General features: G+C 34.2%; 1 protein-coding gene across 50 annotated transcripts; it reads left to right on the forward strand.

The window, feature by feature from the left end:
- LOC125675470 (probable serine/threonine-protein kinase kinX) lies at nt 1–13,129 on the forward strand. 50 transcript variants are annotated; one of them, XM_056157839.1, is made up of 26 exons: nt 3–224; nt 986–1,171; nt 2,380–2,484; nt 2,887–2,910; nt 3,215–3,238; nt 4,180–4,413; nt 5,091–5,126; nt 5,406–5,435; nt 5,579–5,611; nt 5,736–5,762; nt 5,956–6,000; nt 6,099–6,143; nt 6,274–6,309; nt 6,459–6,491; nt 7,207–7,251; nt 7,350–7,394; nt 7,525–7,560; nt 7,710–7,742; nt 8,458–8,502; nt 8,601–8,645; nt 8,776–8,811; nt 8,961–8,993; nt 9,393–9,419; nt 9,723–9,755; nt 10,535–11,068; nt 12,803–12,849. In XM_056157839.1, exons 1-25 carry the CDS (start codon nt 180–182, stop codon nt 11,066–11,068), a joined length of 1,815 nt encoding a protein of 604 aa, XP_056013814.1. In that variant the 5' UTR covers nt 3–179; the 3' UTR covers nt 12,803–12,849. The 50 variants fall into 50 exon arrangements, with proteins under 50 accessions (XP_056013853.1, XP_056013854.1, XP_056013814.1 ...); XM_056157840.1 differs by having other exon boundaries at nt 4,201–4,413; nt 5,579–5,623; XM_056157837.1 differs by having other exon boundaries at nt 91–224; nt 5,579–5,623.
- The last annotated feature ends 4,788 nt before the right edge of the window (nt 13,130–17,917 follow it).

Consider the following 17,917-nt stretch of genomic DNA (forward strand, 5'->3'; position numbering starts at 1 on the left):
CCGGAAGTCAGATGACGTTGCAATATGTGAGTGAAATCTGACCCGGAAAGGATATCGAACTACAGTATCCTGCTAATCCAGAGAATATCTTAGACATCTGGAATTGTTTACTGTATGCAAGACTGCATATAACCAGTAAAACGCAAATTTCGTTATTTCCTTTCCAGATTTTTAGCAAAATGGTGATCAAAGTGTTTATTACGAACATTTCTAGCAGTACTGATGTAAGTGTTCTGCTTTGTTTACAAAATTTGACATTTCGAATTGCCACACCCACCTTTTAAGGAAACATTTAAAGTCTTTGACTAGTTTATGAATATTTTGTTTGTAGATACTAATTAATGTGATTTGCAAAATTCAATATGCTGCCATTTAAATGTTTATATTTGTATTGGGTAGTATAGGGTAGCACTAGCATTGCTATCTATTTGCATTGATGAATAGAAAAGGAAGTGATTATAGTGTTTCACTGTGTGGCAATATTCATCCATGGTAATTTTTCTAATTCACCAGAACAGCACACAGGGATATAACTGAATGATAGCAAGACTGGTTGCACAGTATTTACAACTTGTTCATATCTGATAAATCCAACGAAATGTTACAGTTTGAAAATTAAGTTTTACTGAAGTGTGCTTTAAATATTATACAAAAGTTTACTTGGATATAAATGCTAAAATCCCCTATTAGATAATCACTCCATTATAATGTTGTTTATCATACAGTATTGATAAAATGATGAGAAGATGACAACATAGAAGTTTTGTAGATTTACATGACTTCCCTTCCCATACTGGGTTTCTATTATATTTATAGGTACAATTCTTTAATGCAGATCATGTGAACACTAATCACCTATGACTATTTGTATTTGTTTAGCCACCAAGAAGACAACACATATTTTTTCAGAAGAATTCTTTACTGTTATGTCCTTCTGGGGAATAAAAAACTATTCATGTATCAGTGTTTTCATTTTTAATTACAGATCAAGAAAAAGCAGCGTGAATTACTGGCAACATTAGAAAGTTTAAAAATAGAGTTTGAACAAGTAGATATCTCGGATCCTGCGAATGAAGAGGAAAAGAAGTTCATGAGGGCCAACAGTAAGCCCAGTCAAGAAGGCAAAACACCTCTCCCTCCTCAAGTTTTCAGCAATGAGGATTACTGTGGGGTAAGCTGTAATAAAAGATATTCACTTGTAACAGGAAGGGAGAAAATGCAACGGACCAGACCGGGATTCGAACCCGGGCCCCCTGAATTTTCTCTAGTCAGGTGCTCTACCAACTGAGCTAACTGGCCACTGGCGATCAAACCCGGTTGACCACTACACTCCTCCCTCCTTAAATATCGTCACACCCTGAAGACATCAACCCAGGATCTTTATCCCCTGGCAGGCATTTTCACCTGTCAGTTCCAGGGGCTGGTCTACGGCACCAAATGTAATAGGAAGGGAGAAAATGCAACGGACCAGACCTGGATTTGAACTCGGGGGGGGGGGGGGCCCCTGAATTTTCTCTAGTCAGGTGCTCTACCAACTGAGCTAACTGGCTACCGGCGATCGAACCCGGCTGACCGCTACACTCTCATAGTATAATGAGTATGACAGAATGATCTGACACGGAATATATTTATACCAGCGTTTTTTTTCTACCCACTGGTACGTGTACCGATACCCATTCAATTGGGGAAAATAACATCAAAATCGAACAAATTGGGAATTTTCTACCAATGTATCGGCAAATGATTTCAATTAAAAGAAAGAAAATAAAGAACAGATCAATTTTTATGGTAATATATGCTGTTGTGAGACATCCGGAATCGTCGTAGGCTCGTTCTAGAATCATCGTAGCTCTACAACACGCACACTGCCATGATCTGTACTTTTGATTTGATACCGGAAGTGAACATTTTAGTTAACTCGTACAACGTTTCAGACTAAGTAAATTACGATGTCAGCGGTCTAGTTTTCAGCAAGTGAATTGGGAATTTTTAGTCTCAAAATTGGGAAAAATCAACTGGGTTTTTTTTTTTGGTATTGGGAATGGTACTGTTTATCAGTACCAGTTATATAAGGGGGGGGGGACGCTGTATACCCTCTGCAAATGAAGTATGGAGTCTCAAGGTCTTTAATATCCCAAGGCCAAGATATTGGAATCACCTTGTCCACCTGTCTCTGTCTACTATGTTGACATGCTTTATGTAGAGATTTTCTCATCTCTGGCAAATTTATTTTTTTTCCAAATTTTATGGAATTTTTAATTCATACAATATTTTATTAAAATCTGAATGGAATTGGGCAGCAGGATAAACCTAAATGGTATACTCTATGTGTTGTATACTATTTTAAATTATTGATTGTATTGAATTTTATAATTGCAGGATTTTGATGCATATTCAGAAGCCATTGAAGATAATACATTGTACGAATTTCTTAAACTTGCTCCACCAAAGGAAGTTTCCCAAGCATCTGTTACAGTGACAGGGGTAAGCTGCCTTGCATTTGTTGAGTAACTATTTTGTATTTGTTATAGTGACAGGGGTATGTTATTTTGTATTTGTTATAGTGACAGGGGTATGTTATTTTGTATTTGTTATAGTGACAGGGGTATGCTGTTATATATCTTTTATAGTGAAAGGGTTAAGCAACAGTGATAGGATGTGTTTCGCTTCAAATTGATATCCTACAGTTTCATTATTTGATTTCAGATTTGCCATATGTTTTGAGATGTGGATATTATTTGCTTGAAGTTTACACTTAGATTTTTTGATATCCTACAGTTTGATTATTTGCTTTGAGATTTGCCATTTGATTTGAGATATGAGGATATTATTTGTCTGAAGTTTACACATAGATTTATTTAAATTACTTGGTCTCACATCTATCAGGTAGAAGAAGAAAAGAAAGATGAGGTATACATCAGCATGGGCATGAAGTTCAAAGTTCAGGGGTCATTCTTGTATTACTGTGTGCATAGTCATTGAACCAGAGCTTGGTTTCATTCGTGCAATTTCTGAAAAACTCTACTGTACGGTAATTGAATATGCACACATGAAAAGAAATGACTCGATTTTACTAAAAATATATTTTACAGTATTAAAACAGGTTCATCCCATTTATTCTGTGTTCATATTAACTGTGTTGTTGGAAACATTAAGATGTTATGATTGTTTATTAATCTAAGGTTAATGGTTGGAATATATATTGTTAATACAGGATGAGAGAGAGAAAGATTCTGAGGTATAAGAGCATGAGCATGTTATATATATAGTGTTCCAAGTCATCTCTTCCATGTACATGAGAATTATCTGGAGGTTCACAGTTTTACCGTAGAGACTTCAAATGAATCGCTTTACATCTGCGAAACTGTCCTATTTTTGCATACCTTTAATTATTATAAACAAAAGAATCCACTCAAATAATTTTCCGCGAAAATCGTAAGATGTGTAATGTGGTCTTGGCGGCTAATACAGTGTCAAACTGTTTTAAGTTTTTCTGAATACTGCATTTGTAGTGTTGTGAATTGATTCAAAGTTTGTGATCGATCATTACATTGATATGATTGATTAAGCAATGTATTGATGTTGAATTTATTCAAGATAACACCTGAATTTAAATGCAGAGAAATACGAGAACAAATCAATTTCATTGCAGATATTACTAAACATATTTGCCATTGTCGTTAAAATAAAATTATTCTGATTGAACAATTGTGCTAGGGGAAGACCAATCAAACAATTGTTTACTTTGAATGCAGTTTTCTGAAATTTATTAATTTCAAGATCGATCACAAGATTTACTGTCAGATCAATTAATCGATTTTCAAGGGTAAGTGAAGTAAGATTGATGAAATCGATTAATCAGAACAGCACAGTGCAGCATTGAACTTATTGATAATGGAAGAGATGCTGTGATTATGACACATTTTGTCAAGAGTTTATGTATAACAGTATTAAGTATTTTGTCATTTACAATAGTTAGAAGTTTGTGCATTTTACTAACATGTCAAATATTCTTGATTAAAGGACTTAAAATGTCATTCAAACTGAAAGACAAAGTAAGATGAAATCACATTGATACACATTATTGCCTTACATGGCATTAAACAGGAGAATATGACATACCAAGTTCTGTAACAAGAATGAAATGGATAACAGTGTATGATAAATACTAAACTATAGGAGAAGGCCATTTTGATTGAGGATGTTGCTGCTGAAGAAGCAAAGAAAACAGAGGAGGATTCAAAAACAGAGGAAAAAGCAGATCAGGAGGCAAGTGAAAAAGAGACTGCACCATCAGAGGAAAAAGTGGAAGTTGAAAAGTCAGAGCTTGAAGCAGGATCACCAATAGAGGGTGCTGAAGAGACAGCATTGGAAGAGGTGAAAGAAGGAAATGAGGAAACTAGCAAGGAGGAGGTACAGCAGGCATGGGCAGTGTGATATCCCAGTGCCATACACAGTAGTGGTTTTGAACAATACACTCTTATTCACATAGTGGAAAAGCAATGATCCATTTCCTCCATTAACAGAGAAAAGCATGGTGTGAAGAGGTCCCACCCACTGTGTACACTGGAAGAACTATGGCATGTTGGTGTGAAGAGACCCCTCCCACTCTGTGCACTGTCTGAATAGTAAAACTGACCCTGAAAAATATCAATTCCTATGTCAGCATGGTTTTAAGGCAGTAGAGTTCATCTAGGTTATATGCATGGTGTGAAGTTATGATCCATGAGGAAATATTGTTCACGTACTTCGAAGAACATTTGCTATGATGACATCTTTATTCTCAAATGGAGTCACCATGATTTATCGGAGAAGACCATCCTCAATATAGCATGGTGTGTTATCCTAAAAACCTAACCAGAGTTGTATTATCTAACTCCAAATTTCATGATATTCAAGTCACATACCAGGAATGCAAGACATACAGCCATACAGATAGTTTCACAGGAGACAGAATTTTTGCACTAACAGCATGATCTTCAAAGAAAAAAAGTTTTGGAAAATCTTTTTTTTACAATATGATTGCTTTAAAGAATCCAGCAACAACATTTGCTTTGAGATGTTTGATTTTGTATTTGATTTCCAAACAGGAGAAACCATTGGATAAAGAGGCAGAGGACCCACAGGTAATATTTTCCTGTATTGAAAAAATCAAATACAAGTATGAATATTCAAAAGTTGTGTTATGCTGTCATTCATATTCAGCATTGCACAAAATACAGGCACCCTACAAAAAAATGTGTTTTCGTAAAACAGTCAATACAGATCTGTTAGTAGTTCAGTGATTCTTGGAAATCTTTCTGTCTGCACATCTTCATGATGTGTTATAACTTTGTCATGGGGATTAAATAGTTGTTTGTGGGGTTTTCTCCAACTTTTCACTTTGCTCATGCATTTGTTGGCAGGAAAAAGAGGCAGAAAAGTCTGAGGCAGATGTAAGTGGATTTGTTTTGGTCAAGTTGTTTTTAAAATGATTTATATTCAACAGTTCTAACTTGAAATTGATTTCATTGAGTGGTGTGGTATTTTTAGTAGCATAGAGCAGTTTTGATTTATGTGTTATGTCAACTGTTGCTAGGAAACGGACCAATCAGCCAGAGAGGCTCCATCTGTAAGTTGCATGGTATGTGTGGTTCCTTGTCTCAAAGGAATGGCTAGAAATAGTTTGGCATTATTTTAATGAGGGGTTTAATTTTAGTTGTACTGAAAAGTGATTGATCACCGATTTATTGTAGGAAGAGAAATCAGACATTAAGATTGAAGTAAGTGAGGTTTTCCTGTAATCAAATCTCAAATTACATAAAATTTTATTATAGTAGATGTTGTAAACAGACATGATAAATGATGTCCAGTATAAATATATGTAACCTAACTAAGTTACTGTTAGATTAGTAATATGTTGCTGCTCATGGTCTTGTAAAAGCTTGAATATACCTGGTGTTGTTTGTATGCTAGGAAAACGAACAAGATACTGAGGCACCTGTTGTCATGACCACTGATGTAAGTGAGCTAGTTGTTCTGTGGCTTTTCTGTGTTATCGTCATTTGCTATAGCTTTGTCACACTGTGGCATGATGATTGTTGGTTGCTAAATTTTAGGACAATGAAGAGACAGATAAGGTAGCAGTTGTTTTGGATGATGATGTAAGTCGTGTTGATCGATTTTTGTTGCCGCTTTCATAGATTAAAATTAACTTAATTCTGAATTTTAAAATTAGTGATTTGTCAAGCCAAGCTGCTTCTTTTAAAGTTTGAAGATACAATTTTATGATAGGAACCCAAACAGGAGGAAGAAAAACAAACTATTGATGTAAGTGGCATGAGTTTGGAAATCTGTTATCATTTTGAAAATTTGCTGCTTAGAATTAAAAACTTGCTGTTTTTGCAGTTTAGCAAAGTTATTGCAGTTAATATTTCAGTTGGGCGGCATGCAATGTATGCTTTCTGTTTTACTGTTAGGAAACAAAGCAAAAAGACATGGAGTCTGCTGAAGTAAGTTGCTTGAGTGTGGAAGAAAGTTTTTTTCTGTCTGGATTTGTGTTTTGATAGGACAAAAAGTTAAAAAGATGTAGGATATACCTGTAGAACAAGTACTAAAAAGCTATCGCATCTGGGCAAATTTAAAATGCATATCATATCAAATTTATGCACACAAATGTGTCATATTGCATTACTAACGAGAAGGCTTCTATAAGGTCAGTCTGCTGCCTATTAATCCTTATTGTGTTTTACATTGTGAAATATTGTTTAAATGAAATACATTACTATGATCTCTCTACTAACTCTGTTTTAAAAGACTTGACAGAAAATAACTGATTTTAGGAAAGGGAAGTTCAAATTGCTGAATATTTCTTCATATGATTGTGATTTTTAATATGATAATCTTGAAAGAAGTATTATGTTAAGACTGAAATAATTGAACCACAGGCAATTGCGTCACTTAGGTCGAATTCTAATAGTAAATTTGACCCCAAGCAATGCAGTTGCCTGTGAATTGAACTAATGAAATCATGTTTTTCCTCTTTGCAAAATTTTGATTTACACAACATTATATAAATGTTGTAAACATACATGATAAATGCTATTCAGTATAAATGTATGTAAACTATGTTACTGTTAGATTAGTAATACATGTACCAGTAAGTGGCATGTTGCTGTTCATGGTCTTGTAAAAGCTTAAATAAACCTAGTGTTGTTTGTATGCTAGGAAAACGAACAAGATACTGAGGCACTTGTTGTCATGACCACTGATGTAAGTGAGCTAGTTGTTCTGTGGCTTTTCTGTGTTATCGTCATTTGCTATAGCTTTGTCACACTGTGGCATGATGATTGTTGGTTGCTAAATTTTAGGACAATGAAGAGACAGATAAGGTAGCAGTTGTTTTGGATGATGATGTAAGTCGTGTTGATCGATTTTTGTTGCCGCTTTCATAGATTAAAATTAACTTAATTCTAAATTTTAAAATTAGTGATTTGTCAAGCCAAGCTGCTTCTTTTAGAGTTTGAAGATACAATTTTATGATAGGAACCCAAACAGGAGGAAGAAAAACAAACTATTGATGTAAGTGGCATGAGTTTGGAAATCTGTTATCATTTTGAAAATTTGCTGCTTAGAATTAAAAACTTGCTGTTTTTGCAGTTTAGCAAAGTTATTGCAGTTAATATTTCAGTTGGGCGGAATGCAATGTATGCTTTCTGTTTTACTGTTAGGAAACAAAGCAAAAAGACATGGAGTCTGCTGAAGTAAGTCGCTTGAGTGTGGAAGAAAGTTTTTTTCTGTCTGGATTTGTGTTTTGATAGGACAAAAAGTTAAAAAGATGTAGGATATACCTGTAGAACAAGTACTAAAAAGCTATCGCATCTGGGCAAATTTAAAATGCATATCATATCAAATTTATGCACACAAATGTGTCATATTGCATTACTAACGAGAAGGCTTCTATAAGGTCAGTCTGCTGCCTATTAATCCTTATTGTGTTTTACATTGTGAAATATTGTTTAAATGAAATACATTACTATGATCTCTCTACTAACTCTGTTTTAAAAGACTTGACAGAAAATAACTGATTTTAGGAAAGGGAAGTTCAAATTGCTGAATATTTCTTCATATGATTGTGATTTTTAATATGATAATCTTGAAAGAAGTATTATGTTAAGACTGAAATAATTGAACCACAGGCAATTGCGTCACTTAGGTCGAATTCTAATAGTAAATTTGACCCCAAGCAATGCAGTTGCCTGTGAATTGAACTAATGAAATCATGTTTTTCCTCTTTGCAAAATTTTGATTTACACAACATTATATAAATGTTGTAAACATACATGATAAATGCTATTCAGTATAAATGTATGTAAACTATGTTACTGTTAGATTAGTAATACATGTACCAGTAAGTGGCATGTTGCTGTTCATGGTCTTGTAAAAGCTTAAATAAACCTAGTGTTGTTTGTATGCTAGGAAAACGAACAAGATACTGAGGCACTTGTTGTCATGACCACTGATGTAAGTGAGCTAGTTGTTCTGTGGCTTTTCTGTGTTATCGTCATTTGCTATAGCTTTGTCACACTGTGGCATGATGATTGTTGGTTGCTAAATTTTAGGACAATGAAGAGACAGATAAGGTAGCAGTTGTTTTGGATGATGATGTAAGTCGTGTTGATCGATTTTTGTTGCCGCTTTCATAGATTAAAATTAACTTAATTCTAAATTTTAAAATTAGTGATTTGTCAAGCCAAGCTGCTTCTTTTAGAGTTTGAAGATACAATTTTATGATAGGAACCCAAACAGGAGGAAGAAAAACAAACTATTGATGTAAGTGGCATGAGTTTGGAAATCTGTTATCATTTTGAAAATTTGCTGCTTAGAATTAAAAACTTGCTGTTTTTGCAGTTTAGCAAAGTTATTGCAGTTAATATTTCAGTTGGGCGGAATGCAATGTATGCTTTCTGTTTTACTGTTAGGAAACAAAGCAAAAAGACATGGAGTCTGCTGAAGTAAGTCGCTTGAGTGTGGAAGAAAGTTTTTTTCTGTCTGGATTTGTGTTTTGATAGGACAAAAAGTTAAAAAGATGTAGGATATACCTGTAGAACAAGTACTATACAACTGAGCAAATTTAAAATGCATTTTATATCAGGGGGGGGAGGGGGGGGGGTGTATGCACGCACTTGCAAACAGACTCATCATTATGTTTCTAACACAGTTGCAAGAGGATTATAATGACTTGATGGAAAGCAAATATTAAAGCAATTAATTTCAGAGAAGGGATGTGAAAATTAATTACAGTATTATTTCCTGCACATGATTTTAATTTTCAGTTTAATTATGTCAAAAGAAATACCACAAACATCTCCTATATTTGAAAGTCATTTTCCTTATAACTTTGATTGTTACAGGAGGCTATAACAGAGGAAAAATCTGATGTAAGTGCTCAAGCAGCTGCTATTTAGTGAATCATTATCGGAGCATACAAACTTAAATATTTTACCAACATTTATCACAGGGATACAGATAGCTCTTGGTACAGATGATGAGTTATTCCAGTAACGGACATCCCATTCTGCTCAAGGAAATGTTTGCAAGCCAACCAATTAAGTTAATGTTGTAACATTTCAGAACTAGTTTCAAGATAACTGGGGGGGGGGGGGGGGGGGGGTGTCTAATAATACATATCAATGCCTTTGCAAGAACTATATGTTTGATTAGCAATTTTTGTGTGTTGGCAGGAAACTGAGCCACTTGTTATAACAGAGGAAAATGTAAGTGATGTTTGTTAGAATACATGTACTGTATACACAATACAAACTGAAACATCACTACACTGCTGCTGACTCAGTGATGAGGACAGAGTTTTATCTGATATCACATGAGTCTTTTGTAAGATGATGTCATTGTGTGGAATGTCTTGTTTGTGGTTAAGAATAAAATTGATAAAACTGACAAATTAAAAGTTTAAATCTCATGTAGAGTGCTGTATGAAATTGCTTAAACCTAAGTAATCATGTACTAAACATTTTGAATGGTTTGTTATTTGTGTTTATGTAGTATCAAGAGTACATGTTGTTGTATGTACTAAATCTTTGGTTACTAAGTATGAATCAATCATTCCACTAATTATTGGTGGAAAGTGGAATCAGTGGTCTCCCTTGAGTCAGATGTAAGTAGCATGGTGTTTCTGCTAGGTGTCTCTGTCATTAGTTCTGGCATATAGTTAAAGAGAGTTTGATGTGGTTTTTCTTGTAGACACTGTGTCTGTGTGTAGACATCTTATCAATTTGATCTGGCATTTTATACAAGTGGAAGTACTGAAAATTAAAAGGGCAAAAATTGCATATTTTTCATTGCTTAAATCTGGAGATGAGTTTTGTTGTATTGATGTAATTTTCCTTTAAGAATAAAGGCAGAAAAGACAGGTTTCCCAGTCTAATGTAAGATGGGAGAAAGTTGAACAATACATAGTTTGGCATCCGAATGTGCATCATGAAGTAAACATCTTTGGTTTTTTCTGTATTCATTAAAAGATATTATGCATTAAAAGGATGTGAAAGAAACTGAAACTGAGGAACCTGTTAAGGAAGAATCACAACCTGTCAAAGAAGAAGAACCAGTTAAAGAAGAAGAACCAATTAAAGAAGAAGAACCAGTCAAAGAAGAAGAACCAGTGAAGGAAGAAGAACCAGAGTCAGTCCAAGAGGAAGCCAAAACAGAAGAGAAGGAAGAAGAAATAGACTTCTGGGCACAACTTGGTAAAGATGATGATGATTTTAGTAAGAAGAAGCCTGCCCCAGTGGTAGAACCAAAGGAGCCAAGTCCAGTACCAGAGACAAAGGAAGAAGCTCCAACAGTTGTAGAAGATGAGGATGATGACTCACTGGAGGCCAGGAGGAGGAGAAGGCGGAGGGAGAGAGAGGCCAAAGAGACTGCTGATGCAGAACCATCAGAGGACAGTGTGGAGGAACGCCGCCGTAGACGCCGCGAGGAGAGGATGGCCAGGGAGGAAGTCGATTCCACTGAGGTGGAGAGTGCTGCCGAGAGGAGAAGGAGACGTAGGCGTGAGATGGCTGATGATTAGGTAACCACTGCATGAGGGGTGTGTCCAGGATTGTGTCAACTAATCAAGCATCTGAAACAAATAACATATAGCTAGATTGTCTACATACACAATCTGACAACATTTAACATTTGGTGAAGAAAAGGCATGACATCCTCTTCTTTGTTGTAAGGGGATGTTTCACAGATTTAACATAGAACTAAGTGATTTGGATCCATAAGCATGCCAGACTAATGACCTGATAATACATGCATAAGTATATGCATAACCAGGCACGATTCGTGATGTATATAGATTGATAAATGTGTGCATATAATCTATTATGTCAAGCATGCTTTGAGTGAAGATGGTATGTACACTACATGAATCTATGGCAGAGTGTGCTGAACACTGGCTGTGGTAGAATGGAATGTCCACCCAGAAGACCAAAGGTAGTAGTGCATGGTTGGCTGTGTTTTAGATGTGTACTGCATTGTGGGGTGCTCCGAGAAGCTATGCACTCCAGATCCAAGAACTTAGTACTCTGCACCGGTAGTTTTACACATGTACTAACAAATCTCACACAGTGTGGAATGGTTACGAGAGGAACTGATAATGGAACAATGAGAGGAGCTTTTAAAAAGAAGGCTGAAGTAGGCATAAACCACCCAATCCTGTTGTTTCACGTAGTAGATTTTTTTTTAAACCTACAATATTACATGTACATGTGGTATGTCTCCCTCTTTCTCTTTATTTTGACTTCACCCATATCCCCTCTTGTTCAATGATAATGATAGATGTGTTAAAATTTAATTTAATATTATTCCACTAAAATACTACTGTATTAAAAGCATGTGTTGTGTTTTATTTGGTTCTCAGGAAAATGTCTTGATACCAGCAGCATAATCGTGTGTGAATTTTCAGATTCCAGATATCCAGTGTTTCATTATGTACAACTTCTCTTTGTTTTGTTTTTGGTTTGTTTGTTTTGTTTTGTTTTTTGTTGTTTTGGGGTTGGTTTTTTTTTCTTCTGTAAGCTTGCAGACTTTTGTTCTCGATTCAATAAAATTTTCATGCAAAAAATCCAGTTTTGTTGTTTCTGTTAATTAGAATTTTGAATGGTGTTGAATTGTTTTGTAAAAATTGATCCAATATGTTTTGCCTCAATGTTTGATGACTAACAACTCTAATTATGTTTATATATATTTTCATGTTTATTATACAATTTTAGGATTTTGATGAGGTCAATACTTGTTTTTATTGATCTGATATTTAAAGCTTGTGATTAGTCAGTTTTTGTCATGTGATTATGTTATAAAATACTTAATGCCAAAAATGAATGTTTATAAATCATTCTGTCCTAAAGAACATCTATAAACCCCATCCTACTAAAACTAGATTCCTTTATTGTTTAAAAATGTTATTGTTAGTTTAGTAAGGTTTGTAAGCATTTTATTAAAAAAATCAACTTGATGACTATTAACTTGAAATGCTTTGATATTATTAGAAGTTGTGTAAAGTACCCAGAAGTTTTATATTTGTTTTCAGGTTTTTGTGACATTCTCTTTCTGTTGCAGTGTTTTATTAATCCTTCCTTTTATTTTATCTTGACATTCAGTCCTCTCACAAATGTCCCTGGTATTTCAATATGCAAACAAACTGGTAATAATTAAGAATTATGATTTCAGGTGGAGATGTGGATGAGGAATTACAGATAATGCATCTCTATTTTCTGTTCTTCATGGATTTTATAAATTAATTTTTTGTATTTTTCAGGGAAAATCAGAGGATGAATAGATCAGAAACCTTAGTCTTTCCCAGGTAAAAGCCTTGTCCTCTGTATAAGTTATGTTGAATTTTTCTTGTTCCTGTGTTGATGGAGATCTAAAGGAATGATTCAGCGATATATACATGTGTTCTATCAATTCCATTTAAATTATCAATCTGACTTAGCTTTCATGTACTCCACATCACTAAGTTGAAATTCAATCTTTCGGATGTCTGAATTCTGTTCTAATTTTTTTTATCTCTCTTTTACAGGTGCTTATGTAAATTTAGGAATGCTGATGTGTTTTTTTTTTTTTTTTTTTTTTTTAACGAAAATTATTTTACCTCCATCTGCAATGATCCACCTATGGCAATTCACAATGAGATTAGTTCTCCAATCCTCAGAGATTTTTTATGAAGAGTGTAATGAATGTGCAGTACTGTCCGTTTCCCTCAAATTTTCGATGTGCAATGATGCAATATAACTTTTCGGAGGGAATATTCCTGTATACTGAAAACGAATATTTCTTTTGAAGTTTTTAGGATAATGTCATTGTTCAGATGTTTTGTGTTTGCTTTTGAATCAACGCCATTGTTTTTGCTAGTTTAAACAATTTTTGGGAAAAAAATTCTTGCTGTAGTGCAAACAATTAAATGGAGAAAAAAACAGACTGAGCATAATTTTAGTTGAATTGAAGTTGTCTCATTGAAATGCTTTGTTAGTTTGTCGCGTTAACAGTGTATCGTAGGAATTATATTTGAGTTATACCATTTTGTTACTGATGCTCAATTTCATGTGACCCCTGTTTCTAGAAGTGTTAAAAAAAAAAATCACAGAATCTCTTTTTGTCATGGTTGAGAACAAATATATGCATGTAGTGCTTAGTAGTTTTTATAAAGGGATTTTTTTTTTATTTTACTGATTTGTTTATGTATATATAATTACATTTAGCTTATTAAGCATTCAGCAGTCCCACCATATTTGTATTGTCTCCTGCTTTATGAAGTCTCAGAGTTTGGGTCATTTTGTTTGCGTTCTTTGAAAGAACCTGAAATTGTTAAGAAAAGTTTTCAAGTTTTCATCTATGAAGTCTTCTTCCATACCCAGATTTGAAAAAGACAGCGAACTTGAGATCTTTTTTATTGTCATTGTGCTACGCATGTTGTGCTTAAGAAGTGATTAATAGTAATTTCTGTTTATTCAATACTAACATGTTCCATAGTCAAATGTGTTCATATTCCAAATAAGCTGTGTCAGATACGTTGGCAAGAAGTAGACAGGCTCCTAATTTGACATCAGACTCCTAATTTAATCACAGAGACAGCTTTTGTTAGGTAGCCGATCCCCAGTGCCATGCAGTCACCAGCTTTAGTCAGTGCTTTAACAGGGAATTGTGGAGAGAGGATGGCTTTTAGTTTTTGTTACATGACATGTTCCTTTGTTTGTTAAATTGTTTCCATGTCTTTCACCACAAAAATTGCAATGTATTTAAATCTGACACAACATCCTGTGGACAATTGCTGAATTATGTATACCTTTTATTAAAAGAATAAATGTATAGCCTACTTAATTTGTAATCTTGCCAACGTGTAAACTTTATTAGTTTGCTTTTTATTTACCCGATTTCTGTTCCGTAAACCAGTTTCATAAAGATTTTTTTTTTCTTCGATTTTGGCTTTCTGTTAACTCCACTTGTGTGAATGATTTCTTTAAAGTTGGATTTTTAATTATGTGAAAAATTTTCTGTGAATGAAATACAATGTATTGTGTCAGAACTTAAATATTTCTGTATTTCCTGTTTGTATCATTAAAATTACTGTGAAATATGAAAATAATGGTGTTTTGGCTTGTTCTTAGATCAAATTCATAAAACCATAGGGTTATTGGCGGCGGAAAGAGCAAAAAATACCATATAAGAGAAAAGAAACACTAATATAATTTTAATAGCCATAAAAACTTAATTAATGACCTGCTACCTTTCACCCTGAAATAACGAAAAGGCAACAACAAAAACCCGCTAATTAGTGACCAATAACAAGAAAGGTGAAGATAACTAAGTGATCAATCTCATAATTCCTATATAAGGAATACAAAAGAGGGTTGGACAAACACAGACCCCTGGATATACCAGAGATGGGGTGCCTAGGAGGAGTAAGCATCCCCTGTTGACCGGTCACACCCGATGTGAGGCTTTTATCTTGATCAGGTAAACGGAGTAATCCGTAGTCAAATCTGTGTGCCAAGAATGGTATGAAACACGTCGGACAGCATTTGACCCAATGGTCATTATAACGACCATTGAATTTGCAAAATACTGACTAAACGAGACTGATGAAACCACTGTAACATCAATTTGTTTATCATTAGCCTGCCTCGACTTAAAAACTGATCATGCAGTAAAACAAACTCCTGCATATCAAATCAATTGAAAGATATAAACAACAAATGCAGGTGATAACTGAATATTGCTACACATTGGAAGTTGACGGGGAAGCTGAAATCATTCCTGCTCTTAATATCCATTTTCAATAAAATATATAAGTAGGAAGCAAATGTGGAAGACACTGTGGTATTTTTTTATTTCGAGTTCACAGAGATATATTAAATCGAAATATGAATGAAAATGAATATTGTTAATAGATAAAACTTCGATATATCTAAAGTCGAGTTGAAGGCCAGAGCAAGATATTTTATCTTTTCGTGTAGAAGCTTTCTAATAAACTGCTCTGTAAGAATATAAAAACAGCACAATTCGTGCCCATGGGAATTCCGGCCGTGTTTGTTTTCAGTGGAACTCTGAACAAGCTCTTAATTATTCTTGAAACATCTTGAGCATGTACTCCATTTGAGAATGAGAATGATTTTTATGAAAGTTTTCTAACCTTCACTTTTGAGTATGAGTACAATTTAGAGCACGAAGTTCGAGTTTGAGTATGAAAACGTGCTCAAAAAAGTTTTATAACTTCCAGGTCTGATCATCAAAGGAGCACAATTCGTGCCCATGGGAATTCCAACAGACTATTGGAAGACCTGGTCACCAAAGAACACGAAGATATTGTCAATGGGGAACTCCAGCATAACTTTTATTTCAACTTCAGAGTACCGGTACCTGTTCGTGTAATCGGGGTGGTGTAAAGTAATTTTTTGGATGACTGATCACTAGATATTCCATATTTGTTGAAGAAGCAACTGTCTATGATACCAAAAGGTATAGTCTTTAAGTTATCGTGAGGAGTGGTCGTCTAAAGTGTTGAAAAGTCATGTTTTGATGTTGATTTGAGAAAAGTTTTTCGATTTCAAATTTACTAAAAAAAATCTTTAGAATTTTTTAGAATCCACATTTGAATTACACCACTTTTGGCATATGTTGTGACACAGTACTATTGAAGTTTCTCCTTCGTGCACAGCCGTTAATATTTTCGTGAGGAGCAAAGATAGGGGCTTGGTAGAACATTTACTGTATCCAGCAATGTATCTTTCTTTGAATTTTTGTGATGTTTAGGAATTCAGTATAGGCACGGCAACTCATATTCATCAATCCTATTGACTGGAAACGCGGAGAAATCATTTGCCATACAATTACACACTGATAGAATGGAATACAAAAATACGTGGAAAGCTATTTGCCTGGGACTGAAGATGTGCACTTATAAAACTATTAGATGCTTTTTATTCTGATAAATGTTCGAAACAAAATGATAAACTCCATTTGTATTTCGACAGTTACAATATGTTGTGATTCTATTATACAGACTGCGACACTCTTCACCCTTGCCAATTAGGATGTCTTTAATCAGGGGAGATACATGTATCAGAGTCGAATATTTTTCCTGCACTGAATACAAGACTGCTCAGGGGTTTGCAATTTTACAAACATGTGTAATAACCGAAAAAGATACAGCTGGGTAAAAATTTGGGTATTACATGTGCAATTCAAAATAGATAGTTGACCAAAATAGCATTTTATAAAGGGAATATACAGTACTTAGTGCAGCTTTCAAAATTCATTGTCTCGTATGTAATCATAATTACTTACTGTCACTTTGCATGTACATATTCATTGATTGAAGAGAGAGAGAGAGAGAGAGAGAGAGAGAGAGAGAGTCCTACTTTGATGTACAATTTGTCATATTTCACAGATTGAAATGATTTTTTATTGGTATAAGCGTTAGGTTACAAGCATTCATGAATTCCAACTATTTTCAAATTTTGGATCGACAATATAGTGGAAATTTATACAAGATTGACATTGGTGCTTATATATATATATTTGAAATATTTTTTTTAAAAAAGGATATATTATTTTGGGTTGGACACAAAAATATTCAAACCTTATAAAGACATCAAATCTATCGATCCACCAATTAAAACATTTTTGCATCTTTTTGACCATATGGTAAAACTCATCGCCTTGTATGGCTGCGAGATACGGGGAACACTTTCAGCACGCATGCTGGAAAAAGACAGAGATTTATATGATATCTTTAAAAATTGGGAGGTAGAAAAGCTGAATATTAAGTTTTGTAAACATCTACTGGGTGCCGGTAAAAGAAGTACTAATATTGCAATAATCTCTGAATTGGGTAGATATCCTATGTTCTGCTCTATAATCCAAAGTATTTTACTATATTGGCATAGACTTGAGAATTGCCCAGAATCATCCCTGTTATACAGTGCTTATACAGAGAATATCAATCTGAATTCATATAATATAAATTGTTGGTACAAAAACATTAGTTATTTTAAGGGGAAAATGGGCATTTTGGTACCCAATTGTAAAAATCTCAAATTCTCATTTTTCAAAAAACAAATGAAGAATCAGGTACGGAAACAATTTTTACTTTACTGGTCAAAACGACGTGAAGTGGGTCAGAAATCAGGAAAACTTACAACATATTTTTCGTATAAAGAAAACTTTACTATGGAAAGTTATATATTTTTAGAATCCCTAGAATTAAGAAAAACTCTATGTAGATTTCGAATTAGTGCACATGACCTTCGAATTGAATGAGGAAGATATGAATTTACAAAAACCAATTCTGGCCGGAAGATTTCTTTAGAAAGAAACAAAAGAATTTGCGAATTATGTAACCTTAATTGTGTAGAAGATGAATTTCATTTCC

Source organism: Ostrea edulis, chromosome 3 (genome assembly GCF_947568905.1).
Source record: "Ostrea edulis chromosome 3, xbOstEdul1.1, whole genome shotgun sequence".
In the NCBI taxonomy this organism is placed as follows: Eukaryota; Metazoa; Mollusca; class Bivalvia; order Ostreida; family Ostreidae; genus Ostrea; species Ostrea edulis.

What these genes read in the sequence shown, in the direction of transcription:
- LOC125675470 (XM_056157838.1), top strand. Translation starts at nt 180, where the DNA reads ATGGTGATCAAAGTGTTTATTACGAACATTTCTAGCAGTACTGAT. An exon ending in AAGAGGCAGAGGACCCACAG is followed by an intron (nt 5,127 to 5,405) that starts GTAATATTTTCC and finishes ATTTGTTGGCAG; the next exon opens with GAAAAAGAGGCAGAAAAGTC. An exon ending in AAGACATGGAGTCTGCTGAA is followed by an intron (nt 6,492 to 7,206) that starts GTAAGTTGCTTG and finishes TTTGTATGCTAG; the next exon opens with GAAAACGAACAAGATACTGA.